This window comes from Hyperolius riggenbachi, chromosome 4, assembly GCF_040937935.1.
Source record: "Hyperolius riggenbachi isolate aHypRig1 chromosome 4, aHypRig1.pri, whole genome shotgun sequence".
Lineage (NCBI taxonomy): Eukaryota > Metazoa > Chordata > Amphibia > Anura > Hyperoliidae > Hyperolius > Hyperolius riggenbachi.
Genome location: NC_090649.1, coordinates 335,447,682 through 335,472,307, shown reverse-complemented (window position 1 = coordinate 335,472,307; position 24,626 = coordinate 335,447,682). Strand labels below are relative to the sequence as shown.

The 24,626-nt window shown below is 46.3% G+C and overlaps 1 protein-coding gene across 2 annotated transcripts in view; it reads left to right on the top strand.

Moving 5' to 3' along the window:
* SNX9 (sorting nexin 9) overlaps positions 1-24,626 on the top strand; it is a 240,724-nt gene that overhangs the window by 63,561 nt on the left and 152,537 nt on the right. For both annotated transcript variants that reach the window (XM_068231862.1, XM_068231861.1), the window contains exons 3-4: positions 13,778-13,852; positions 22,909-23,016. In XM_068231862.1, the coding sequence (XP_068087963.1) occupies positions 13,778-13,852; positions 22,909-23,016 (183 nt within the window). The remainder of the gene's footprint in view (positions 1-13,777; positions 13,853-22,908; positions 23,017-24,626) is intronic.

The window sequence follows — 24,626 nt, the reverse complement described above, 5'->3', positions numbered from 1 at the left end:
ATTTGAAGCGCAATCGATGCAGGGAATCGAGTGCGATCGCTTTTTCTTCACGGGCGGTTCCAGGACGCGCCTGCGGCCCCGCAACCGTCCGTGACAGCCCTCCCTGGGGAGAAGGCAGATAGACATTCATCAGCAAGATGTGTGTCGGTGCCGCTAACCTGCGAGATCTGATCTAGTTCCCCGTTGCAACGGGATAGCCCGTCGGCGTTCTGGTGTCGGCTGCCTGCCTTGTGTTGAATCGTGAAGTCATACTGCTGTAATGACAGGCTCCAACGTAAGAGCTTGCCATTGGTCCCAGCAGTGCGGTTCAGCCAACTCAGGGGATTATGGTCGGTAATGATCGTGAAGGAGCGGCCGTACAGATACGATTGTAGTTTCTGTAGGGCCCACACGATCGCTAGGCACTCCTTTTCAGTTGTGGAGTAGGCTACCTCTCGGGGCAGGAGCTTCCGGCTCAGGTAGAGGGTGTTCATCTCCTTTTCCATCCACCTGGCTGAGGACTGCGCCGAGACCGTAGTCAGAGGCATCGGTTTGCACAACAAACCGACGACTGAAGTCTGGGGCTTGAAGCACCGGGGCGCTTGCGAGTGCCTGCTTCAAGGCTTGGAAGGCGTTCTCGCAAGCGGGGGTCCAGCTAACAACCTTGGGGTGTTTCTTGCTAGTGGCATCGGTCAGGGGTTTCGCTAAGGTACTATAGGCTGGAACAAATTTCCTATAGTAGCCGGCGGTCCCCAGGAACGCCTGGACCTGCTTTTTCGTGATAGGCCGAGGCCATGCCAGGATGGCGTCAACCTTTCCCGTGTCAGGTTTCAGGGTGTTACCCCCCACCCGGTGACCTAAGTACTGCACCTCGGTCATACCAATCTGACACTTACTCGGCTTAACTGTCAGATTGGCTGCGGCCAGCCTCTCTAGTACCTGGGACAGGTGTTTGAGGTGTTCCTCCCAGGTGGGGCTGAACACCGCAATGTCATCCAAGTACGCTACAGCGAACCCTTGCAGCCCCTCCAGCAGGTCGTTTACGGCCCGCTGAAACGTGGCAGGAGCGTTCTTCATCCCAAAGGGCATCATCGTGAACTCGAAGAGGCCAAAAGGGGTGATGAAGGCCGACTTCTGCCTCGCGTCAGGTGCAAGTGGTATCTGCCAGTACCCCCGGCTCAGATCCATGATTGATAGGTACCTGGCGGACGCCAGCGTATCCAACAACTCATCGATGCGAGGCATTGGGTAGGCGTCTGTAGTGGTGATGGCGTTCAACTTCCTGTAGTCCACGCAGAACCGAGTTGTCTGGTCCTTCTTGGGGACCAGGACAACAGGGGCTGCCCAGGCACTACAGGACTTTTGAACCACCCCTAGCTCCAGCATCTCCCTCACCTCTTTCTGCATGTCCGCTTGCACCTCTGGGGAGACGCGGTAAGCGGATTGCCTGATGGGGGGATGGGTGCCCGTATCTACCCAATGCACTGCCAGACTGGTCCGCCCCGGGGCACAGGAGAAGGTGTGCTGGTACGGACCCAGCACCTTCTGCAACTGCTCTTGCTGGGACGAGGAGAGTTGTGGATTGACGCTTAGGTCGCTGTCCACATCTCGTATGTCAGCCAGCAGGTCTAACAGGGGGTCTGCCTCTCCTTGCTCTAACCGACTGCACACTGGCAGCACATACTTGGTCCTGTCATGGTGGGCCTTCAGCATGTTGACATGAAAGCTTTTCTGTTTCTTGCCTCCCATGTTCACCAGGTATGTCAGAGGGTTTAACCGTTGCACTATAGTGTAGGGTCCCTCCCAGGCCGCTTGCAGCTTGTTCTGCCTCACTGGAAGAAGGGCATACACTTTGTCACCTACTTCAAATGACCTCTCTCCAGCAGTGCGGTCATACCAGAGTTTTTGTTTGGCCTGGGCCATGTTTTCCGTTACCATTTCTGTGAGGGACTCCATCTTGTCCCTGAACTTGAGGACATAATCAACTACAGAGACATCTGTGGGGTCCCCCTTGCCCTCCCACGTCTCCCGCATCAATTGTAGGGGTCCTCGGACATTCCTACCATACAGGAGCTCGAACGGGGAGAACCCGGTAGATTCCTGCGGCACCTCCCGGTATGCAAACAACAGATGAGGCAGGTATCGTTCCCAGTCCCCACCTTGCGACTCAACAAACGTGGTCAGCATTTGCTTCAGCGACCCGTTGAACCTTTCACACAGTCCATTGGTCTGCGGGTGGTAGGGACTGGAGACAATGTGCGTCATCTGTATCTTTTTGCACAGGGCCTCCATGAGTCCGGACATAAACTGGGTTCCCTGATCGGAGAGCATCTCCGCAGGGAACCCGACTCGGGAGAAAATGTTAAGTAGCGCGTCGGCTACCTTGTCCGCTCTCAGGGAGGAAAGTGCCATGGCCTCAGGATAGCGGGTGGCGTAATCCACCACCGTCAGGATGTACCTTTTGCCACTGCTGCTGGGAGTGGGCAATGGTCCAATTATGTCGACTGCCACTCTGTGAAAGGGCTCACCTATGATTGGCAGTGGACACAAGGGAGCTTTGCGGGGATTCCCAGCCCTTTTTACCTTTTGGCAAATGGTACATGAGCGGCAGTAGTTCGTCACATCTATCCGCATTTGAGGCCAGTAGAAATGTCCCCGGATACGATCAAGGGTCCTGTGGATCCCCAAGTGCCCGGCCAGGGGAATGTCATGTGCGGACTTCAGCACATGCCCCCGGAGGGCACTAGGTACCACAAGCAACTTGGTACCCATCCCCATTTCACCTTCGGTGGGGTGTACAGGCTCACTGTACAACTTCCCACCTTCCCAGTATACCTTGAACGTAGCCTCGTCTGTGAGGGGCTCAGAAGCCTGTTTTCTGAGGGCCTCGAGGTTAGGGTCAGTCTGGAGTGCTTGCACAAATGCAGCACTCTCACTCTCAGCCAGCTGGCCCGTGGCGTATGAGGCTAGTGGCTGAAGGGTACCATCCCTGTGGTCAGAGGAGGGGGAGGAGGCCGGGACCTCCTCTACCTGTTCTGAGCTCAGGGTCTGAGCAGTATGGCTGCGTGTTACCGCTAGCACAGGTATCCCTTCAGAGTGGCATATATTGGCATTACCTACATCATTGTCACAAGCATTAATAACAGTAACAGGAACATTTTCATCACAGTTTGTACATCAACCACAGGTACCCGTGAACTGGGCACGTTCAACCCACCTCCCCCCTGTTCTTGCCCCTGGGTGCAAAGTACCTGGGTGTGGGCAGAGAGTCCGTCTCCGTCCTGGCATTCCACAGGGCGTGGTGCAGGTTCATAGTACGACACCGCCCAAGTCGGTCCCCAGCAAAACAGGGACCGGCAGTTGGTCCAGGATCCCAACAACCTTCTCGTGGACCCCCACCCCCCAGTCGATGGACACCCGGGCTTGGGGAATGTGAGAAAGAGTGCCCCCCACTCCAGTGAGGGTGAGGTACTGGTCAGGAATGATGGCCTCTGCGGGGACAAGGTGTGCACGTACCAGAGTGACATCTGCTCCGGTGTCACGGAAACCAGTGACAAGCTGGTCATTCACCGTAACCAGCTGGTGATTGCTTGTGATGGGGGAGTTCCCTGCCCCCTTGGCAAACATCAGGTTGGATGCGGCTCCTGGTTGGGGTACACTGGCGGGGGGTGTCTGCCGCGGGCGAGGTGCGGGTGGTCCAGGTGCTGGGGTGGTCTGCCTCCGCTCCGGACAGGTGAACTTCATGTGTCCCGTCTTGTGGCAGTAGTGACAGGTGACCTCTCCAGGCGCTGCAGGCCTGGGTGCATCAGCTGCGCTGGGTGGCCTCTGTGGCGGACGGCTCACAGGGGCAGGAGGGTCTGCCGAGGTATTGGGCTGACCTCCTCTCCAGCTGAATGGGACAGTTCTGCGGGTATCAGCCACCCGGGTAGTTGCAAAAGTCTCAGCAAGGTCTGCAGCGACAGTGGCTGAAGCCGGCCTGCGTTCTAACACAAACTGTCGTACATCAGCAGGGCAAATGTTCAGAAATTGTTCGAGGACTATCAAGTCCTCCAGGACATCATAAGACCCTTTGGTGAGGCCTAGTGTCCACTGGCGGAGTGTGGTGAGCAAGCTGCTGGCCACATCTCGGTACGAATCAGAAGGCTTTTTCTGCCAGGCCCTGAACTTTTTCCGATAGGCTTCTGGCGTCAGCTGGTACTTAGTAATGATAGCGTCTTTTATAGCAGCATAATCATTATCCTTCTCCGCAGGCAATTCTGCGAAGGCATCAAGCGCTTTGTAGCGCAGCAAAGGTGTCAGATGTCTGGCCCACTGGTCTTGGGACAGACGATACTGACGGCATGCTTTTTCAAAAGACCGCAAAAACAAGTCAATGTCTGTGTCTTTCTCAATATTAGCAAATTTAAATTTTGCACTTACGGGTGGTGCAGCTCCTTCAGCAGGGAGGCTGGGCGGTGAACTCCGGCTGGCCTGTTGCACTTTTGCCATGTTTAGCTCATGCTGTCGTTGGCGTTCCCGCTCAGCGGCATCCCTCTCCGCGTGGCGTTCTGTCCGCGCTTCTGCAGATTGGCGCTCCTCACGCATGTACTGCAGGTACTTGTCCAGGTCAGTGTCCATCAGCTTTTGTAATGCCTGCTGCATTAGCGGATCAGTACAAACGGACAGTCCAGTACTGGCCGGTTCCAGGCGAGTACTTTCAGAAACTCTGGGATTGGGGTCCACACTGACATTCTCCTGCGTAACTGTTGCAGCAGGGCCCGCAGGATGCTCAACCTCCGTATGCGCAGAATCTTCAGTCTCTGGTTCCCCTTGACTTGGGTCAGATGGGCTGGTATCCACTTCAGCGGACACCCCCGGCTCCCGCAGTTGCTGGGTATCCCATTGAAACAATTCCGTTACCAGGTCCCGTTGTGTCTTGCGGCCGACATCAATGCCTCCTCTCTTGGTAAAGATTTTGCAGGTCCGCCAGGCACATTTTCTTGTAGTTCCCGGACATTTCCATGCCAAATAAAATAAAACTTTTGGGGAGGGGTACTGGCTACACAGTCTCTCTGTATATATAAAAAATATATTGCCTTCCAGCTACACCAACGAATTAGTTCGTTTCTCGATAGCGCTAGCGCTATCGTAGATACTTTCAGCACAACACAGGTCCCAACCGCTGCCTAACACTGTCACAGGAGCCCTAGTGGCTGACCGCACTTAGCCTTCTAAACGGTGCCAGCGCACAGATCGTGCGAACTCTGGTCGCAGTCAATGCGCAGGAACCGTTAAGAATTAGCCGCAGACAGCTCAGAAGGGAGCCTGTGAGACACGGGTAATTACAACGTCACCTACTGGTTCAGAGTAAACTGCCACCACCGCGGTTACCATGGGACCGTGGAGCCCACTAACTGACTGACTAGTCCTGCGAATAAAACGGTTAAACACACGGTATTCTGTCTAGCCAACAACAAACAAACAGTAGCGTATCTTCAGAGACCCGGGATCAGTTCTGCGTGTGCTGATAAGCAGGGTAGCGGATAGTGAATGACTTGGAGAAAGTCGTTTATTCACGCAATATAAATAATTAATATATACAGACAATTATTAAAATCACAATTATTAAGACAGTAATAGCCAGTATAAAAAATAAAAGAAGGGAGAAAAATACTTAGTTCCTGGAAAGATGTCCTTTTTGTGGGAAAACAGAGTTCTGGGTTTCAATTTGAGTTCAGAGTTTAGACCAGGTGGATGCCAGCATATCCTCAAGCTGGCATCTGATGAGCTCAAGATGTTTCAGTGTGGAGGACACTGAGTTTGGGTCCTCAGCCATTCTTATGCCCCTGCTTCAGTAGGAGGGAGTGAGGGCGGGGAGCCATACACCCCCTTAGAAGATGAGATGAGCCCTCCCCTTATCCTGGGGGCTAGAAATCATATCTACCCATATATGGGCTCTATCTCACAGAACCGTACAGGTCAGGGCAGATTTATTAACATTTTCAGGTCTGTCTCGATTTACCCAGCGCCCTGATACCAGACATGAGGGGTGGGACCCCTGTGGTATCATCAGGGCATTTTCAAACTGCCTAACTGGCAGTCCTTACCTCAGAATGTTCTGAAACTTCCTCAGAACCAGCACCGGGGCTCATGCTACACTTCCCCCACGTTTGGCGAAGCTGCCATCTCAGGAACCCCAGAAATATGACAGATCTGGGAAGTTATGGATTATGCTATGAGACTCAGCAGCTAGAACACATCCTGAATAAACCTAACAGCTGACTTCCCTTTGATCTTTACCAGTGAGCAAGGTGTCAAGACCTCCCGGAGATTTGTAGCCTGCCTGGCTGCACCTAGGCATCCTGATCACCCCTTGGTTAATTAACATCTACATGAGATCAGCTAGGTGTCACCTTATACCTGATGGATGGGCCATCCGCACAGCTTGAAGCCAGGGACTCTCTGGGCCCAGGCTCATTAGCATATCAAAAGAGCCATCCAGCCTTTAGGATGGTGCTCTCTCTGCTAAGAAAAGGACTTCAGCTCCCCCTACACACTCAACCCCGATTGTATCGATTTGAAGCGCAATCGATGCAGGGAATCGAGTGCGATCGCTTTTTCTTCACGGGCGGTTCCAGGACGCGCCTGCGGCTCCGCAACCGTCCGTGACAATTGGGAATTCAGACATAAACAGCTCCAACCTTGTACTAATCGATGGGGAATTGAGTTTCAGAAACCAAATTTCATCTGTAGTTAAATCTTCCTTCTTTCATCTGAAGAACATTGCAAAGATTAAACATCTGATTCCCCCAGAGGATCTTCCAACCCTAGTCCACGCCTTCATCACATCATGGCTGGACTACTGCAATGCCCTTTATGCTGGCATCCCTAAAAAGGACCTGCGTCGCCTGCAATTAGTGCAGAATGCTGCTGCCAGATTGCTAACAAACCAGCCTCGCCACTGTCACATTACACCGATCCTTCGCTCACTGTACTGGCTACCAGTAGAATGGAGAATACTCTTCAAGATTGGACTGCTGACATTCAAATCCCTGCACAATCTGGGCCCTGGATACACGAAGGACCTGCTGAAGCTGCACCACACCTCTTACAAACTCAGATCAGCAAGTTCTATAAACTTGGTCACTCCCAGAGTGCACCTCAAAAAATCTGGAGATAGAGCCTTCTGTCATGCTGCCCCTACTCTTTGGAACTCCCTGCCACACCCAGTAAAGACAGCACCATCCCTGGAGCTATTCAAATCCAGACTGAAAAGCCACCTGTTTAGCCTGGCATTTCCAGACTTATAAAATTCTTCCTCTGTACCACGATGGTCGGAGCCATGCTTATGCGCTTTGAATCCCATGGGAGAAAAGCGCTTTACAAATGTTATTTGTTGTTGTTGTTGTTGTTGTTGTTATAGGGAATTAGAGTATTAAAACAAAAACAAAGTATTTGGCTTGAGAAATGCCCTATAAACAATAGGAAGGAAAGGAACACAATTCTGTAATGAGTAAAAGTTCATCTTGGATTCACTTTAAGCAACAATACAATATTTATTGTACCATAATTCAAAAAGACACACAACGTTTTGGCCACCGGCCTTTAACCCTCCTGGCGATAAGCCGCGCAGGAGGATTTCTCAGGCCCTGCTGGGCCGATTTGCAATTTTTTTTTCCTACACGCAGCTAGCACTTTGCTAGCTGCATGTGCACACCGATCGCCACCGCTACCCGCCGATTCGCCGCTACCCGCCACGCCACCCCCCCCAGACCCCATGCGCTGCCTGGCCAATCAGTGCCAGGCAGTGCTGAGGGGTGGATCGGGACTCCCTTTGACGTCACGACGACAATGACGTCATCCCGCCTGTCGCATGGCGACGGGGAAGCCCTAATGGAAATCCCATTTAGAACGGGATTTCCGAAGAGGGTGGGGGGATGCCGCTGCACAGCGGCTATCATGTAGCGAGCCCTAGGCTCTCTACATGATTTATTTAAAAAAAACTGCTGCGCTGCCCCCTGGCAGTTTTTAATAGACCGCCAGAAGGATTAAACGTTGTGTGTCGTTTTGAAGTATGGTACAATAAATACAGCATTGTTGCTTAAATCCAGGTCTAGACCCAGTCATCCTTTCTTTTCGGCAGTGTATTATCACGCCTTGTGTGGACTGGTGGACTCCCTGGTGCAGGATTAATTGGCGGTAGAGCTGAGAATCAGCTTTTTCTCTTGCTATTAAAAATGCACACCAGTTTTGGGTTTGCTTTACCCAAGAAGCATTGCCTAATAATAATGATGCCTCGCGCAAAAGAGCTGTCAGAGGACCTACGATAAACAATTGTTGACTTGCATAAAGAGCTGGAAAGGGTTATAAAAGTATCTCCAAAAGCCTTGCAGTTAATCAGTCCATGATAAGACAAATTGTCTATAAATGGAGAAAGTTCTGCACTGCTGATACTCTCCCTATGTATGCGGATAGTCCGTCTAAGAGAGAACAGAGATGCCAGAGGTGGTTACAGTAGAACACTGAGAAGTGGGAGTACCACCAGCTGCCCAGGACTTGTCTACCGGTTTCGCCGAATGATTCGGCTCATCAGGACACAGACCGCCAGGTATGTATGTTAGATCTGTATCTCCAAGCACCATAAATGGCACATCCCCAGGAAACGCCATCACTGCGTCATCCAAGTAGGCACGGCGCTCTGCGCTCCAGCGTGGTCCGTCCATCCGGAAACACAAATGCTAGCGCATGCCCAATGCACCCACAAGGTTCAAGAAGGTAGCCTGACCACAACATAGACGCAAATATCGGCCAAACCCTGATGACTTGCCGTAATGCGTCCCTTGCCAGACTAAGTGACATATGTATGCCGGGCAAGCCAGATCGCGCTATGGGGAACTTGGATACACAACGTATGGGTGGGAAAATGGACCACAAAAGGAAAGCGCAGTACTGGCCCCAGGCATGTCTAGCACAACGGAGAACACAATCATAAACAAAAATCATATATTTATACAAAAGTAACAATAATCCAAAATCAATTTTGCAACCTATAATACAGAAACACAGATGTAAGTTTAAATAGTCAAAAGGTCACCGGTAAGTAATCAAAATCAGTACACATTAAAAACAGAAAATCGAACAGTCATTCATCATTGCTGATTTTGTTAGGTAGACCAAAAGTAAGTAGAGGTAGTCAGCCCCAGAACAGCCACACCTCAGGTCATACGATGCTATTTTGAAGAGGAAACTAAAACCTGCAATACTCACAGGTATACATATAGGAATGTCCTGCAAGGCTCACCTACCACACTCTACTGGTCCCCAAACTTGGTACCTGGCTGACTGTGCCAGACTCCTCCAGGTACACCACTCCTGCTCATCTGGTATCCAAAGGAAAGAAGAAGTAGACTGCACACAACTGGCTACAGCACTTGCTTGCATTGGAGCAAATAGATGAATACAAAATGTTTTGGGTGTGGCCCTTCGTCAGGTGTGCTATAGCCAGTTGTAAGCCGTCTCTTTCTTCTTTTCTTTAAAGAGACTCTAACAATTTTCAGCCTTATTTTTTCAATCCTATAAGTTCCTACACCTGTTTTAATGTGTTCTGGCTTGCTGCAGCCTTCTCTAGTTGCACTGTCTCTGTAATAAATCTAATCTTCTTTCCTTTGTCAAGCCTTGTCGAAGCAGAGAGGAATGCACTGCTTTGCTGTGATAGGGAGAAGTTATACACACCTCCTCCACTCCCCCTGCAGGCTCTGTGTTTGTGCAGTGTGTGAGTCAGACAAGGTCTGCTCACAGCCAGCATCTGCAGGCTCAGGAGCTGTGACCTAGTGAACAGCTGTGAGTGCAGAAAGATCAGTTCAGAGCTCAGACAAGCAGCTAAGGCAACAAGTGGTGTAACATTCCAGCAATCAAATCACGTTTGAGTGGAGCCTCTACAAACAGGCAGCTGCTCTGATGATGTATTTCCTGTTTGGCGACCATCTTCATTGTTTACAAAAACAATGAATAAAACAGTGATTTTATCACCAAGAAAGCAGAGTGCTGCAGCGAAAATATCACAGAGGGGGCTAGGAGAAGACAACAAGCAGGCTGGTACGTTTATTTATGTAAGATTTTCACGGTACAGATTCTCTTTAAATAGAACATTAAAGGCAGGCTCTTGCCCTCCCCCAGCTTTTTCTCTAGACAGGACCAAAAGTTAAAAAAACTCAAGTGCCGCTCACAGTTATACATGGCTCTCATCTGAGAGTCTGCTGACCAATACAGAAAAGCCAGCAGAGCAAGTCACTGCTCCACTGCCTGGCTTATAGAGCTGTGTATGTACATCCAGCCCTCCCTGGATCCACAGAATGTGCTGCTCACAAATCTGAGGATTGGAGGAAACGTTGGGACTTTTAAAGAGGAACTATTAGCCATCATTTGCCGCCCCACAAAAAATACATATTTAAGTAGATAAATGCTTGCTCTACTTACATATTAGATGTATTGCACTGCCCACATTTTGTTATTAGTATCCTGGCAGGGGGCCATCTTGTGCCCTCCAGGTTAAAGTATCTCCCCCCCCCCCCCTCACCCCCTCCTCCCCGCACTGATTGTGAGCACAGCGGGGAGGATAACGGCAGCAGGCACATACTCGCCTAACAATGGATCCAATCGCTGCCGTTACCATCTATTCTATGCACTACCGACGATGGCAGTGCAGAGAGTATAAAAGGGAACTGCAGCGCCTGGAACCATTATTCTGGGAGTCAATGTGCACCGCCTTCATCCTTCCCCGAAATTCATCACGGGGAAGAGGGAATATGCGGCAGGTGGCAAAAGGGCAGAAGGGGGAGCAGACATGCCTCTGGAAGAGGGGGGCAATGACAGTGACAGTAGACAGCCTCTGGCCCCCCCTCCCTGTGCACTAACACGGCTGCAAGATCAAGAGACCAGGCTGATGCAGCATACCATCAAATGCAAAGAAAGAATAACTGGGTCTCTACCTGGATTTTGCAATTATAGCTGTGACATCCTGGTGCCCATTTATATACAGTTGAGCCTGGGGACTACTGCTTTTGTGTCCGATAAAGCATACCATGTCACTTCTCTTTTGCGTCTGTGTTAATCTGCGTACCATCTTAGAGCCTGGGGGCATGGGGAGAGAAGGAGCACAGTAAGATTGATTTTAAAGTTTGGATTTGCCTGGTTAGCATCCTCTTTACTATTTTAACATCCTGCACTAGACAATTAATTTTGTATTTACAGCCTAACAGTTACTCTTTAAAGGGAACCAGAGACGCCGGCCACAAAAAAAGAAAAAAGATTTCATACATACCTGGGGCTTCTTCCAGCCCCATAAGCCTGGATCGCTCCCACGCCGCTATCCTCCGCTTCCTGGATCGGCCGATACCGGGTCCCGTCACTTCCGGCGGACGCGGCCAGTTGTCCGCATGATCAGGGGCTCCCTCCATATCCTTACGCGCGCGGCTGCGCAGTATGCAGCCGCACGCGTAAGGGTATGCCGGGAGCTCCTGTGATGCGGACAATTGGCTGCGTGCTGCCGCCGACTGGCCGAAACTACGGGACCCGGAACTGGCTGAAACAGGAAGCGGAGGACGGCGGCGTGGGAGCGATCCGTGCGTATGGGGCTGGAGGAAGCTCAAGGTATGTATATTTTCTTTTTGCTGGCGTCTCTGGTTCCCTTTAAAGAGTTTCTGTGTTCCTGTCCCTTTCAAGTGGGAGGAGCAATTTTTCATGTATCCCGTAGTAAAGGACAAATGGAAGCAAATAATTCTGGGTTGATACAGGATTATGTAAATATAAAATCTGTGTGCAAATTTATGCAACTATAAAATGGAACAAATAAATGTTACCACTTTTAAGCTGCATAAATTTGCATACAAAATGTGCATAATTCTGCATCATAATAAAATTATTAGCATCTCATTTACCATTTTAGACTGCACATATTTAGTGGTTGGCCTATACATTGGTTAGAAAACCCCTTAACTTCATCCATCTCATTTAAACACTGAGACAATAAAACTGTCTTAACTGTGACTTTCTTAGCCATTCTAGATCATCATAGCCTAGAGAGCAGTTTTACACCACAAAAGCAATTTTGCAAGTAAAGTACAGACAAACTTCAGTGACCCTGCAATACTGTTGATGGTCTATTCGTAAAAAAAAATGCAGAAGAGCTACCGTATATACTCGCATATAAGCCGACCCGCATATAAGCCGACCCCCCAACTTTTACCTAAAAAAACCAGGGAAAAATGATTGACCCCCATATAAGCCGGGGGTAGGAAATGCTGGATTGGTGCAGGCCGTGTGATCCCCCCAGTGTGTCCCAGTATAGCTAGTATAGTGCCCAGTATGGGTAGGTAGTGCCTCAGTATAGCTAGTATAGTGCCCAGTATGGGTAGGTAGTGCCCCAGTATAGCTAGTAAAGTGCCCAGTATAGCTAGTATAGTGCCCAGTATAGCTAGTATAGTGCCCCAGTATTGGTAGGTAGTGCCCCAGTATTGGTAGGTAGTGCCCCAGTAGAGCTAGTATAGTGCCCAGTATAGCTAGTAAAGTGCCCAGTATAGCCAGTATAGTGCCCAGTATAGGCAGTATAATGCCCAGTATAGCTAGTAAACTGCCCAGTATAGCCAGTAAAGTGTCCAGTATAGCAAGTATATTGCCCAGTTTAGCCAGTATAATGCCCAGTATAGCAAGTATAGTGCCCAGTTTAGCCAGTATAGTGCCCAGTTTAGCCAGCATAATGCCCAGTATAGCTAGTAAACTGCCCAGTATAGCCAGTAAAGTGTCCAGTATAGCCAGTAAAGTGTCCAGTATAGCCAGTATAGTGCCCAGTTTAGCCAGTATAGTGCCCAGTTTAGCCAGTATAGTGCCCAGTTTAGCCAGTATAGTGCCCAGTATAGCCAGTATAATGCCCAGTATAGCTAGTAAACTGCCCAGTTTAGCCAGTATAGTGCCCAGTATAGCCAGTGTAATGCCCAGTATAGCTAGTAAACTGCCCAGTATAGCCAGTAAAGTGTCCAGTATAGCAAGTATAGTGCCCAGTTTAGCCAGTATAGTGATCCCCCGTCCGCCCGCCGCCCGCCCGCAGCTCCCTCCGCGGCCGCCGCTGCTATTACCTCTTCAGCCGGCGGCCGCTTCCTCTACTGCGGGTGCCGCTCTCGCTCTGCTCGCCGTGTTTGACAGCAGCGCGCCCGGCGCTGCTGCTGTGATGAGGCAGGAGAGAGCGGTTCCCCTGGTAACGGCGACACCGTTACCAGGGGAACCGCTCTCTCCTGCCTCGTCACAGCAGCAGCGCCGGGCGCGCTGCTGTGATACACGGCGAGCAGAGCGAGAGGGGCACCCGCAGTAGAGGAAGCGGCCGCCGGCTGAAGAGGTAATAGCAGCGGCGGCCGTGGAGGGAGGGAGCGAGCGGGCGGGGGGCGCCGCGGACCACCACCACCACAATAGAGACTCGCATACAAGCCGACCCCCCCCAACTTTTGACCCCCTTTTTGGGGGTCAAAAATTCGGCTTGTATGCGAGTATATACGGTAACTTGAATTTTGCCTCAAGTCTGTTGTAATCATTCTTTTTTTTATTATTGTCTACATCCCCTGAAAAAAATGGTGAATTTACTTGCTTCTTCTTCAGTAGTATTCAAGATGTTCCCAATATGTCTACACTTTATGAAAAAAATTATAGTACCAACCAAGCCTTTTGTATAGGAGAGCTTTTCTGATTTTTTGTTTTTTGCTTTTTTCTTTAGTCATGTGATCTCTGTGTGTACTCAGTGTGTTCCTATTTTATACATTGTAATCTCTTGCAGGATGTTGGTGGAGGATGGATTGAAGCTAAGAACAGTCAAGGTGACAGAGGACTTGTACCAGTAGACTATATTGAGGTGAGAGATATTTTATAAATATGTTAAATATAAGCTAGTAGAAAAAAAAATGTATACTCTGCAATTGTGTCTAACTACATATATTTATTCAATCATCTTATTTTCATACTGCAAAGAGCAATACAGACAAAAGTGGGCAACACATATATACATAAGAAAGTACTGAAATGGTAAATACATACTCATGTGGTTGAGCTTTTACAATATAGTAAAACAACAATTTTTGTTATAGTGAACCACGTACAGCAGAGACTGGACAAAAAGAGGGAACGTCCTTACAGTCTAGATATCTTATTTCAGTATTTACCACTTCAGCTGCAGCACTATAACTCTAATGAGTTCATCATGATACAAAATGGTGTTCCCAAGTGAGCACTGCAAAGTTCCAGATGTGTCAATAACCTTAATGTCCCATTTTAAGAATATGCTCAAGGCCTTGTTTCCATCTGTGCGCTTCTGTCCACTTTTTTTTTCAGCACATCAATGTTAGGCCTTGTTCACATCTAGCTGGCGCAGATGGCCATGTGATCCGAATGCAACGCATACGATCACACGCCATCTGCGCCGCTGTGCTGCTGATCCCATCCATTGACAGTGATGGGATCAGCTCTGCGCTTGCGGGCAAAATGCAGGCAGCAGTACGCAAGTACTTCATAGCACATCTGTCTATGCCCTTCTGCCGTTCCTGCATTTCAGCATATCGCTTCCAAATGCGCACGGACGCGCGTATGATGTAAACGAGGCCTTACAGATTGATACATGTAGCTGAGAAGTGGACAGAAGCGGATAGAAGCGCATAGATGGAAACGAGGCCTAAGCCACCAAAAACCACATATAATTGTACCAAGTCTATGTGGATAGTATCTACAGCATCCACAGCAGTAATTGGATGCTTAAGGCAGTGGCAGTTTTTTATATATTTTTTATTTAGTTTATCTATTTTGGCAAGGTTTTTGTCTGTGGGTAAATCATACCCGTTTATTATCAAATGTCAGCATTTTTAATTATGAGCATGATTTTTACTGCATGTATCTTGTTTTTAATTTGTTTTTAATATGTTTAAAACTGTATTGTAATTATTTACCGCCGCTGCCGCTCACATCATTACAGCGGCAGCGTCATACATGAAGTGGGGCTATTTCGCCCGCCTCCTTATCTTAATCTATCCTGCGGGATACTATTTAGCCGGTCCAGGAAGCCCAAACGTTGCCTGAGGAAGGCGTGGATTACGCCGAAACCGGTAGTGACATTGGGCACTAGCGCACTGAGGACACGCCCCTCCCCCCGACTCTCTCACCGTCTCCGAGCGTATATCGGAGGATTCCAGCAGCGGTCCCAAGGTCATGGCCAGACTAAGGAATAGAGTGTTGACGTGGGCGGCCTCTTATACGCGATTTTAACTACATACTCATGTAAGTGCATTAATATATGGGTGTTTTATTAAAGAAAGCCTAATGCACGATTGGAGCTCTTCTATTTTTTTCTCTGTTTCTGTAGTCTTCTGGAGCCTCCCTGTGGAGAAGCAGCACTCAGGTGCATTTAAAGGGATATCCTCGACAACTGTGCATATAAAAAAAGCCTAGGCCATCTCAAAGTAGCGCAAGATTACAACTTCCTGCTATCTGACTATGGCCTCAATTCACTAAGCTTTATCAAACACTTTATCAAACGTTTGATAATTTACCTCATGGGTAAAATCTAATTTTCAATTCACTAAGGTGTTATAGATTTATTGAATGTTTTATTGATAAAACATTCAATAAATATATAACACCTTAGTGAATTTAAAATTAGATTTTACCCATGAGGTAAATTATCAAACGTTTGATAAAGTGTTTGATAAAGCTTAGTGAATTGAGGCCTATATGTAGTAGTCTTACCAAGAAATTGTCTGAAGTACCTCTGTGTTTTCATCTACAAGTGTTAAAAAAAATAGTTAGCTTCGCAAAGATATTCTTAGATTGTAAAATTTAGTCTGGTTTCCTGAAAAGCAAATAGAAGGCAAACACTTTTTAACGTGGTTGAAAAACCCCTGCTGATAGAATTTTAGTGCTGGAAAAAACAAGGGGTTGTTACTTCTGTTTTGCAACTATATGAAGCTGATATTTGGTCTTACCTGCTGTTGAGAATGCAGTCTTAACAAACTAGGCCATTAAACTTAAACTCACACATAAGAATCTGTTCTATGTTACTAATGTTTTATTTAACATTGGTAAAACACATTGCATATAATTATCTCATAAGTTTATATTAAGGTCATGTTTGCTACCTTATAATTCCTTAACCATTCTTATATGACCAGAAAGGATCAGGGATGACAGCCTGTATGGGAATCTCCTGTACTAAAGTTTTCTTTATTTGAGGAAAACATGTCTGCAAAAATTCGTGCAATAGGAGAAGACCGGAAGGCTGGCACTCAAAACTAAGGGCCTATTTCCACTACATGCGGATTCTGGATGCAGAAAACTGACCCCATGAAGGCCTATGGGAAATCTGCATCAGACAAATCACATTTAGTGGAAACAGGCCCATAGGCATTCATTGGAGTCAGTTTTTCTGCATCCAGAATCATTGTGTAGTGGAAAGGCCCTAAGGCTGAGGCACTGTGACCGAGGGTGCTAAGCCGTAGTGTGCTACTAGCTTGTAGAATCACAATGTAGAAGGAGGAGACAAAAGCACTGTGTACCACATATGTAATGCTTGCAAAACTTTAATTTTTTCCAGTAACACTCCAGGACAGGTACACATTGAGACTTGGCTCCTCCCAGGAACAGGAAATATCCCTCAGCCTCTCTATAAATTAAACATGGACCAAGGGTCAGGCAGTATTGGATATTTCCTGGTCCAGGAACCAGGTCTCTCTATGTGCTCGCTGTCCCGGAGAGCCTGGGTGGCTAGGGAATGTGTTGGCACAGAGCAGCATGCTCTCTGGATACAGAGTATCTGCTGTCCCTGGAAGTACCTGTGGGGTTGCCTTAAGGTAGCTGCTTTCAGCGGGATATTGCGCCCTGTTGGTCGGCCTGGATGATGGATAGGCATCGCTTCAGGAGGGGTCGCTCTGAGGACACACCAAGCGGAGGCAGCGGCACGATAGTGGCGTCCGACAGATACGCATGGCGGAGGCGGTTTGCGGAAGTCTCTCGGCCGCGACCTCGGGGAGAACTCCCGGGTCGCGTGACGCCACTACCGGTTTGCCGGGTGGAGAGGAGTGGCCGTCCGGAGTCCCAGCGTCTGGCACATCGTGGAAGGATGTCGGAGATAGAGCAGGAGCCAGGACGGGTAAGATTGCTCTGCTGGGACCCGGGCTGCGGTGGTGACTCTTGTGGGAGCGCTTTTTCCGCATGCAGCAATTTGTTTGGTGGTATGTTGTGCTGCACAAAGGCATTGCTTTGTGAAACAGATTATGCATCATCTTGTTTAAGCAATGTGCTCACACTTTTCTGCTGTGTTAAAGAGTAATATGATAAGTTGTGAGGATTTAATTTAAGGACTTTTTTGTGTGCTCATTTAAAGTCTGCAAATGAATTACATTTTCCATGCATTTTTTTGTGGAGGAAAGCTGAAAGTGTTTATACTACTTGATTAACAGATATAAGCATATAAGCCTTAAGCAGATATAACTATTTGTTTGTGCATTGGGCTTTAAAGCTGTTATGTGGAACTAAATATTGTTTTGTGTTTTTTGCAGGGCACTTCGACTAAAGTACCTGACCTTGCTAAACTAATTAAACAGTGCCCTGTGTGTAATTCAAAAAGTCAATCCTGCATTAACAAAACTGCTATGCAGAGATTGCACTTACAAAGTAATGAGGCAGGAATCTGCATCTCAAAGAGACATACATGTTTTGAGATGAGATTTAAAAGATACTGTAAAGATATTTAAAGCTACTACTACACCTTCTACCTGACACACCAGCTAATACTCAAGCTGATAAGGCGACTCTGCCTCAGGTGTCGGAAGTCATTAAGCATAAAGCTACTAGGAAGACTAATAAATCAATTAATGTTCTGATGAAGAGGAAATTAGTGATAATGGTGATTCTGCAAACTCTGAGGGGCAAGAAATAGAAAATAAACCGTCAAAGTTTAAATTCCCTGTGGCGGAAACTGACATTTTATTAACGGCCATATATGAAAATTTAAATTTAAGTAAAACAGTTACTGAACCTGCTTCAATGCATGATGAATTATATGAAGGTATGGAAAATCCACAAGAGCTGTGTTTTCCAGTTCATCAATCAACCTTATTACAAGTAAATGGAAGAACCCCATTAGAAAGTTATTCAGGTCTAGGGGGTTTAAAAGACTGTTTCCGGTTTCTGAGAAAGATTGCAAAAGGTGGGACAAGAATCCTAAACTATATGCAACTTTTTCTCAAGGCAATAAGGATGATGAATTGGCCTTTGAGGATCTTGGACACTTATAGGACCAATCAGATAAAAATGAATATGTATTTAAAATACTGTGGCCTGCTATCTGTGCTAACTTCAGGCCTTCAGCTGCTACAACCTGTGTAGCAAGTGTGATAGCACTGTGGTTGCAGCAATTGGAAGATATTAATAAGGATACACCTAAAGATCAATTAATAAACTCCATGACAGCAATGCATAAGGCAATTGCTTATATAATTGACGCAGCTTCAGAGTCAATAAGGTTAACAGCAAAAGCAGCGGGTATTTCTAATGTAGCAAGAAGACATTTATGGATTAAAACATTGCATAGAAGTATGACATATAAAGATAGTCTGTTCCATTCCAGTAGTGGGTGATACTTTTTTCGACCCAGAATTAGAAGTTCTTGAAAGAACTGCTAATAGAAAAAAATTGTTCCCTATAAAGAGACAATTTAAACAGGGGAAGAGGTGTTTTTTTCGTCAAAACAGACAAACCTAAAAACCAGGGAGGAAAAAAAAAAAAAAAAAAAGTTTAATTTCACTAAAGAGTTAACTTTGCCTCAACATCAGGAAATGTTACAAGAGATTATCACAGACATGCTAGATAGAAAAGTGGTATCAGTGGTGCCTGTGGATCAGAGAGGCGAGGGCTTCTATTCAGAAGTATTTCTGATCCAAAAGCCGTAAGGAAAATACAGAATACTATTGCATTTAGAATTTAAAACCAATCAACCCATACATAAAATACGAAAAGTTTCGTATGGAGTCGATTTACTCAATAAGAAATCTTCTGATGCCAAACGGCTTTATGGCAAGCATAGATCTTCAGGATGCTTATTGACATATACCAATCGAGTTAAAATCTCAAGCGTTCCTAAGATTTGCAGTACAAATGGAAAAAGGGGTTCAGCACTTTCAGTTTTGCTGCCTCCCATTTGGCATAACATCAGCTTCAAAATTACTAATGTTATGGTAGAATTGATTGCTGCAATGTACAGAATACGCCTTATCATAATACCTTACCTGGACGATCTTCTGATAGTGGCAAAAAAAAAAAAAAAAAAAAAAATTAAAAGAACTAGAGGAACACAGACTGTATTACATCAACTGCAGGAGGCAAGCTGGATAGTGAGCAAAGAGAAATCGCAGCTTGTTCCAACACAGAGTATTTGGTTTCTGGGGTTTATAATAGATTCAGTACAACAAAAGATATTTCTTCCACAGGAAAAGATACAGATGATTGTAAACAAAGTTCAATGCATGTCAGTCAGTAACACTCAGACAAATCATGCAGCTTCTGGGTCTTCTGACTTCAGTTGTGCCAGGAGCTCAGTGGGCTCTGAAGCATACCAGTATTCTACAATATTGGATGTTACCAATTGGAACAAACAGGATACACTAGACAATATGGTGGCAGTGGATCCCCAAGTGAAAAAAAAAAAAAAAAAAAAAGTTTACGATGGTGGCAAGTAGTTCAAAACCTCACACAAGGCAACAGATGCAAGTTTGTCAGGATGTGGGGCACATGTGGCCACCTTTCAGGTTCAGGGTGTCTGGAATCAGTCAATGATGGAACACTCATCGAACTTCAGGGAACTGATGGCGGCAAAAATGGCACTAATCAGCACATTTTATATTCTGAAAGCGTGTCATGTTCAAGTACAATTAGACAATGCAACTGTGGTAGCATATCTGAATCGCAAGGGGGGAACCAGGTCATTATTTTTGACCTTGGAGATCCTTGACATAGCAGACCAAAACTTGCTATAACTAACAGCAGGGCACCTGAAGGGGTCGCTCAATGTTCTGGCAGATCAGATAAGCAGACTCCAGATAACGAACACATAGTGGTCTCGGAATCAGAGTTTATGCAAAATAATTGTGAGAAAATGGGGCCAGCCCAACTGGACTTATTCGCAAACAAATCCAACAGGAAGTGCAAACAGTTACGTTCCCTTAATATAATGGACAATCCTGTAGCAATTGATGCCTGACTCTGATATGGAATCAGACTGTCACATGATTCTCATTGCTACTAACTGGCCCAAGAGGGCAGGGTATCCGCTTCTCCTATCAATGTTAATAGACCAACCATGGGAAATACCAGTGTCAGAGAACATGATACAGGTACAAGACCAGGCTGTAGTAAACCTAGAAAAGTGAAAACTTACAGCGTAGTTTCTGAAAGGGCAGTGCTTGAAGTCAAGGGATTGTCCTCAAGAGTAGTTAATACTCTCTTGAAAAGTAGAAAAGACAATACTCTTCTAATATACCAAAAGGATTGGGAAACTCTTATTTTGTGGTTAGAAAACTCTAATTTTTAGTTAACAGAAATGGCTACAATTTTAGAATTTCTGCAGGAGGGCGTAGGAAAAAGGTTGGCCTTAAGTACAATTAAGGTCCAAATTTCTGCCCTATCAGTTTTTTTGTGTGGATAAAAAGATAGCTTTAGACCCTTTTTATAATCAGATTTGTAAAATCAAGAGACCAGTTATGGTTAAACCATTCCCGAAATGGGATTTATCTTTAGTGTCGCAAGCATTGACATCTGAGTTTAATGAAGATTCATTAAAAATGTGTACTCTTAAAACAGTATTTTTGGCAGCGATCACTTCAGCTGGGCGCATTAGTGAACTCCAAGCTCTCTCATACAAAGAACCATATTGTTCCTCCTTTAATGATCGAGTAGTTCGCCGGACAAGCCCAGAATTCCTACCAAAGGTTGGTGACATGTTCCACAGAACACAGGTGATCGTATTGCCATCTTTCTGTATTAATCCAAAATCAGAAAAAGATAACCTTATAACTTACCTGGAGAAAGTTAGAGTTCAGAAAATCAGAATCACTGTTCATAAAGGATGCAGGAAAATCCAAAGGATTAAAAACCGCTACAAAAACAATTGCCAAAAGGATTAAAGATTGTATTCTGGAGGCATACAAATTATGGGTAAGGATCCTCCAGGGAACCTTAAAGGCCCATTACACCAGGGCAGCCGCAACAACGTGGGCTTACAGGGCAGGTGCTTCACCGCTGAACATCTGCAAGGCTGCGACCTGGAAGAGTTTGGGAACCTTCAGGAAGCACTATCGATTGGACCGGATAACGGAGACCGATCAAGGCTTCAGAAGAACTGTCTTAAAGGCAGTTAGCCCACCCTAAGGTTGGTGATTGATTTCTTGCTGATCATCTCAATGTGTACCTGTCCTGGAGTGTTACTGGAAAAACCAGGAGTTAGCTTACCTGGTAACGACATTTTAAGTAACACTCCAGGACAGGTGGGGGTACCCACCCCCATATATATCATATATTGCATGATATACATGTTATATTATATGTATTTTAATGTAATATAGTAGGGTTATGTTAATGTATATTGTTCCTGTTCCTTGATGATATACTGCCTGACCCTTGGTCCATGTTTAATTTATAGAGAGGCTGAGGGATATTTCCTGTTCCTGGGAGGAGCCAAGTCTCAATGTGTACCTGTCCTGGAGTGTTACTTAAAATGTCGTTACCAGGTAAGCTAACTCCTGGTTTCCAGGTCACGTAACAGACAAAAAAGCAAAGGGAGTGAAAGATGGCCTAACAGCCGTTTCACGGGATATGCAGCCCGCTTCCTCAGAGACTCTGAGGAAGCAGGCTGCATATCTCGCAAAACGGCTGTTAGGCCATCTGTCACTCCCTTTGCTTTTTTGTCTGTTACGTGACCTGGAAGATTAAAGTTTTGCAAGCATTACATATGTGCTACACAGCGCTTCTGTCTCCTTCTACTACATTATGTCTGTGAGATAACTCTGTGCAGTTTTGTTGCATGTAAATGAAACATGGGACTGTGGACATGTTTATCTCATGAACAAAAGCAGAGTATGTGAATGTTGTTTCAGGTGCTGTTGGAGGCATGTTTAGATTGCATCATCCCACTGTCCAGACTGCAAGAGGGCAAGTAGAGACTGAATCCCTCTGAGAAGATTGCAATCTGTATCTGTGGCAGACAGTTTAGCTAATGTTTTGGTATTCTAGTGAAGTACTAGTGAAGACCAGGGGAACCTTTCTACCTGAATGTGGGCTTTATAGTCTAACTTCAAAGAATGAAAGGGTACTTTTTATAGTATGGTTAGAAGTTAGAACCTCTTGTGTTTTTACTTCAATCCGTGTGTCCAGCCTGTGATTGATTCTCTTACCCCCCCCCCCCCCCCCCTCACTCTAACAGGAGTCTGGTAAATTTCACCAAATGGGACATGAAGGGCACCATATACCATATAAAAGCTATCTTTGTGCAGTTGGAAAGATTTAAGCCCAGCTTCCATTAAATGACACCTGACCTGGGTAAAAGCTTTCTAATGTAAGCACAGAGGTTTGTTAATGCTGGATCCACATACCTCTGTGCATTGTCTGTTCCACTCTTCGTACCTCCAGGCCCCAAAATCACTTTTAGAAAATTTTTACTTTTGACCAAACTCACATTTTCATATAGGAAGACGCTCCCTCCTATCACCCTCCTATTTCCTTATGTTCTCCGCCCCATTCACTCCCCTTTAAGAGGACAGAATTGGAGGGAACATTGCGGCAAGCCTGCCTCAGTCCCACAAATAATAATTTAAGAGATTGCAGTTAGAATTATATCTCATTTATTGTATTTTCTTTGTATAATTTTTCTTATAGTTTGTGTCTGATGGTGCTGCTTCTGGCAATACAGCTGCAGATTTAGCTTTCCTTGATTCATTTTCCACAAATTCTGCTCCGCACGCCTCAGTCAGCAATGGTGAACAGGTATGTGTACATATTCAAAGTTACTTAAAGGGAACCTGTACTGAGTAAAAATATTTAAAATAAACACATGAGGTAACTTCAAATGAACATTACATAGTTACCTCGCCATCAGTTCCTTTCAGAAGCTCACCATTTACTTCTGACAATAATCCCTTCCAGTTCTGACAATATTTTGTCAGATTTGAAATATATCAGTTGCTGTCAGTAAAATATCAGTTGCTGTCAGTTATAGCGGAGAGGACAACTGATGTACCAAGTAATGTTCATGTTTCCCTATGGCTCAAGTGGGCGATGTTACAGTTTAACCGTGTGCTGACCAGAAAGCTGTTATGGGTAATGGCCATTTTCAAAATGGAGGATGGAAAATTCCCTTGATCACAGTGAACTAACAGGACGCAGGAGAGGAGAAAGAAACTGAGGGCCCTTTTACACTTAATCAGTTGGTGTGCGTTGGTACGCGTTTTTTCCATAGCAGTGCATTGGGAAGAAGATTTCAGTTAAAACGCGTTAAGTGTGAAAGGTGCCATAGGAAAACATGGGCATTACTTTGAAAATCAGTTTTCTTTCCGTTTTAACTGAGAGCAACTGATTAAGGCCTCAATTCACAGAGCTTTATCAAACACTTTATCAAACGTCTGATAATTTACCTCATGGGTAAAATCTAATTTTGAATTCACTAAGGTGTTATAGATTCATTGATCATTTCATCGATAAAACATTCGATAAATCTATAACCCCTTAGTGAATTCAAAATTAGATTTTACCCATGAGGTAAATTATCAAACGTTTGATAAAGTGTTTGATAAAGCTCCGTGAATTGAGGCCTAAGTGTAAAAGGGCCGTGAGGAATAGACTACATGGGAGGTAAGTATGACTTGTGTATGCTTATTTTGACTTTTAATTTTCAGTTCAGGTTTTCTTTAACCCTCCTGGCGGTATGAAAAATTCCGCCAGCAGGCAGCGCGGCAGTTTTTTTTTGTTTTTTGTTTTTTAAAATCATGTAGCGAGCCCAGGGCTCGCTACATGATAGCCGCTGCTCAGCGGCATCCCCCCGCCCGCTTCGATCGCCTTTGGCGATCTCCGATCAGGAAATCCCGTTCAAAGAACGGGATTTCCTGGAGGGCTTCCCCCGTTGCCATGGCGACGGGGCGGGATGACGTCAGCAACGTCATGACGTCATTGGGAGTCCCGATCCACCCCTCAGCGCTGCCTGGCACTGATTGGCCAGGCAGCGCACGGGGTCTGGGGGGGGGGGGCCCGCGCGCCGCAATGGATAGCGGCGATCGGGCGCGGGGCGGCGGCGATCAGTGTGCTGGCGCAGCTAGCAAAGTGCTAGCTGCGTCCAGCAAAAAAAAAAATTAAGAAAATCGGCCGAGCAGGGCCGGAGAAAACCTCCTGCGCGGCTTACCCCGAACTAAGTTCGGGGTTACCGCCAGGAAGGTTAAGAAATACTTCTTGAATAGTGGTTGTTTTGCACTAGTTAAATGCTAGGGACCAAGTATCCAGTACATATAAAATTATTATAGTTTATAGTTTACTAACTTTTACTGACATCCCCCCAACTGTTCATTTTCTCATATTTTAGGCTTCCTGAGTGTTATAATTTAAGT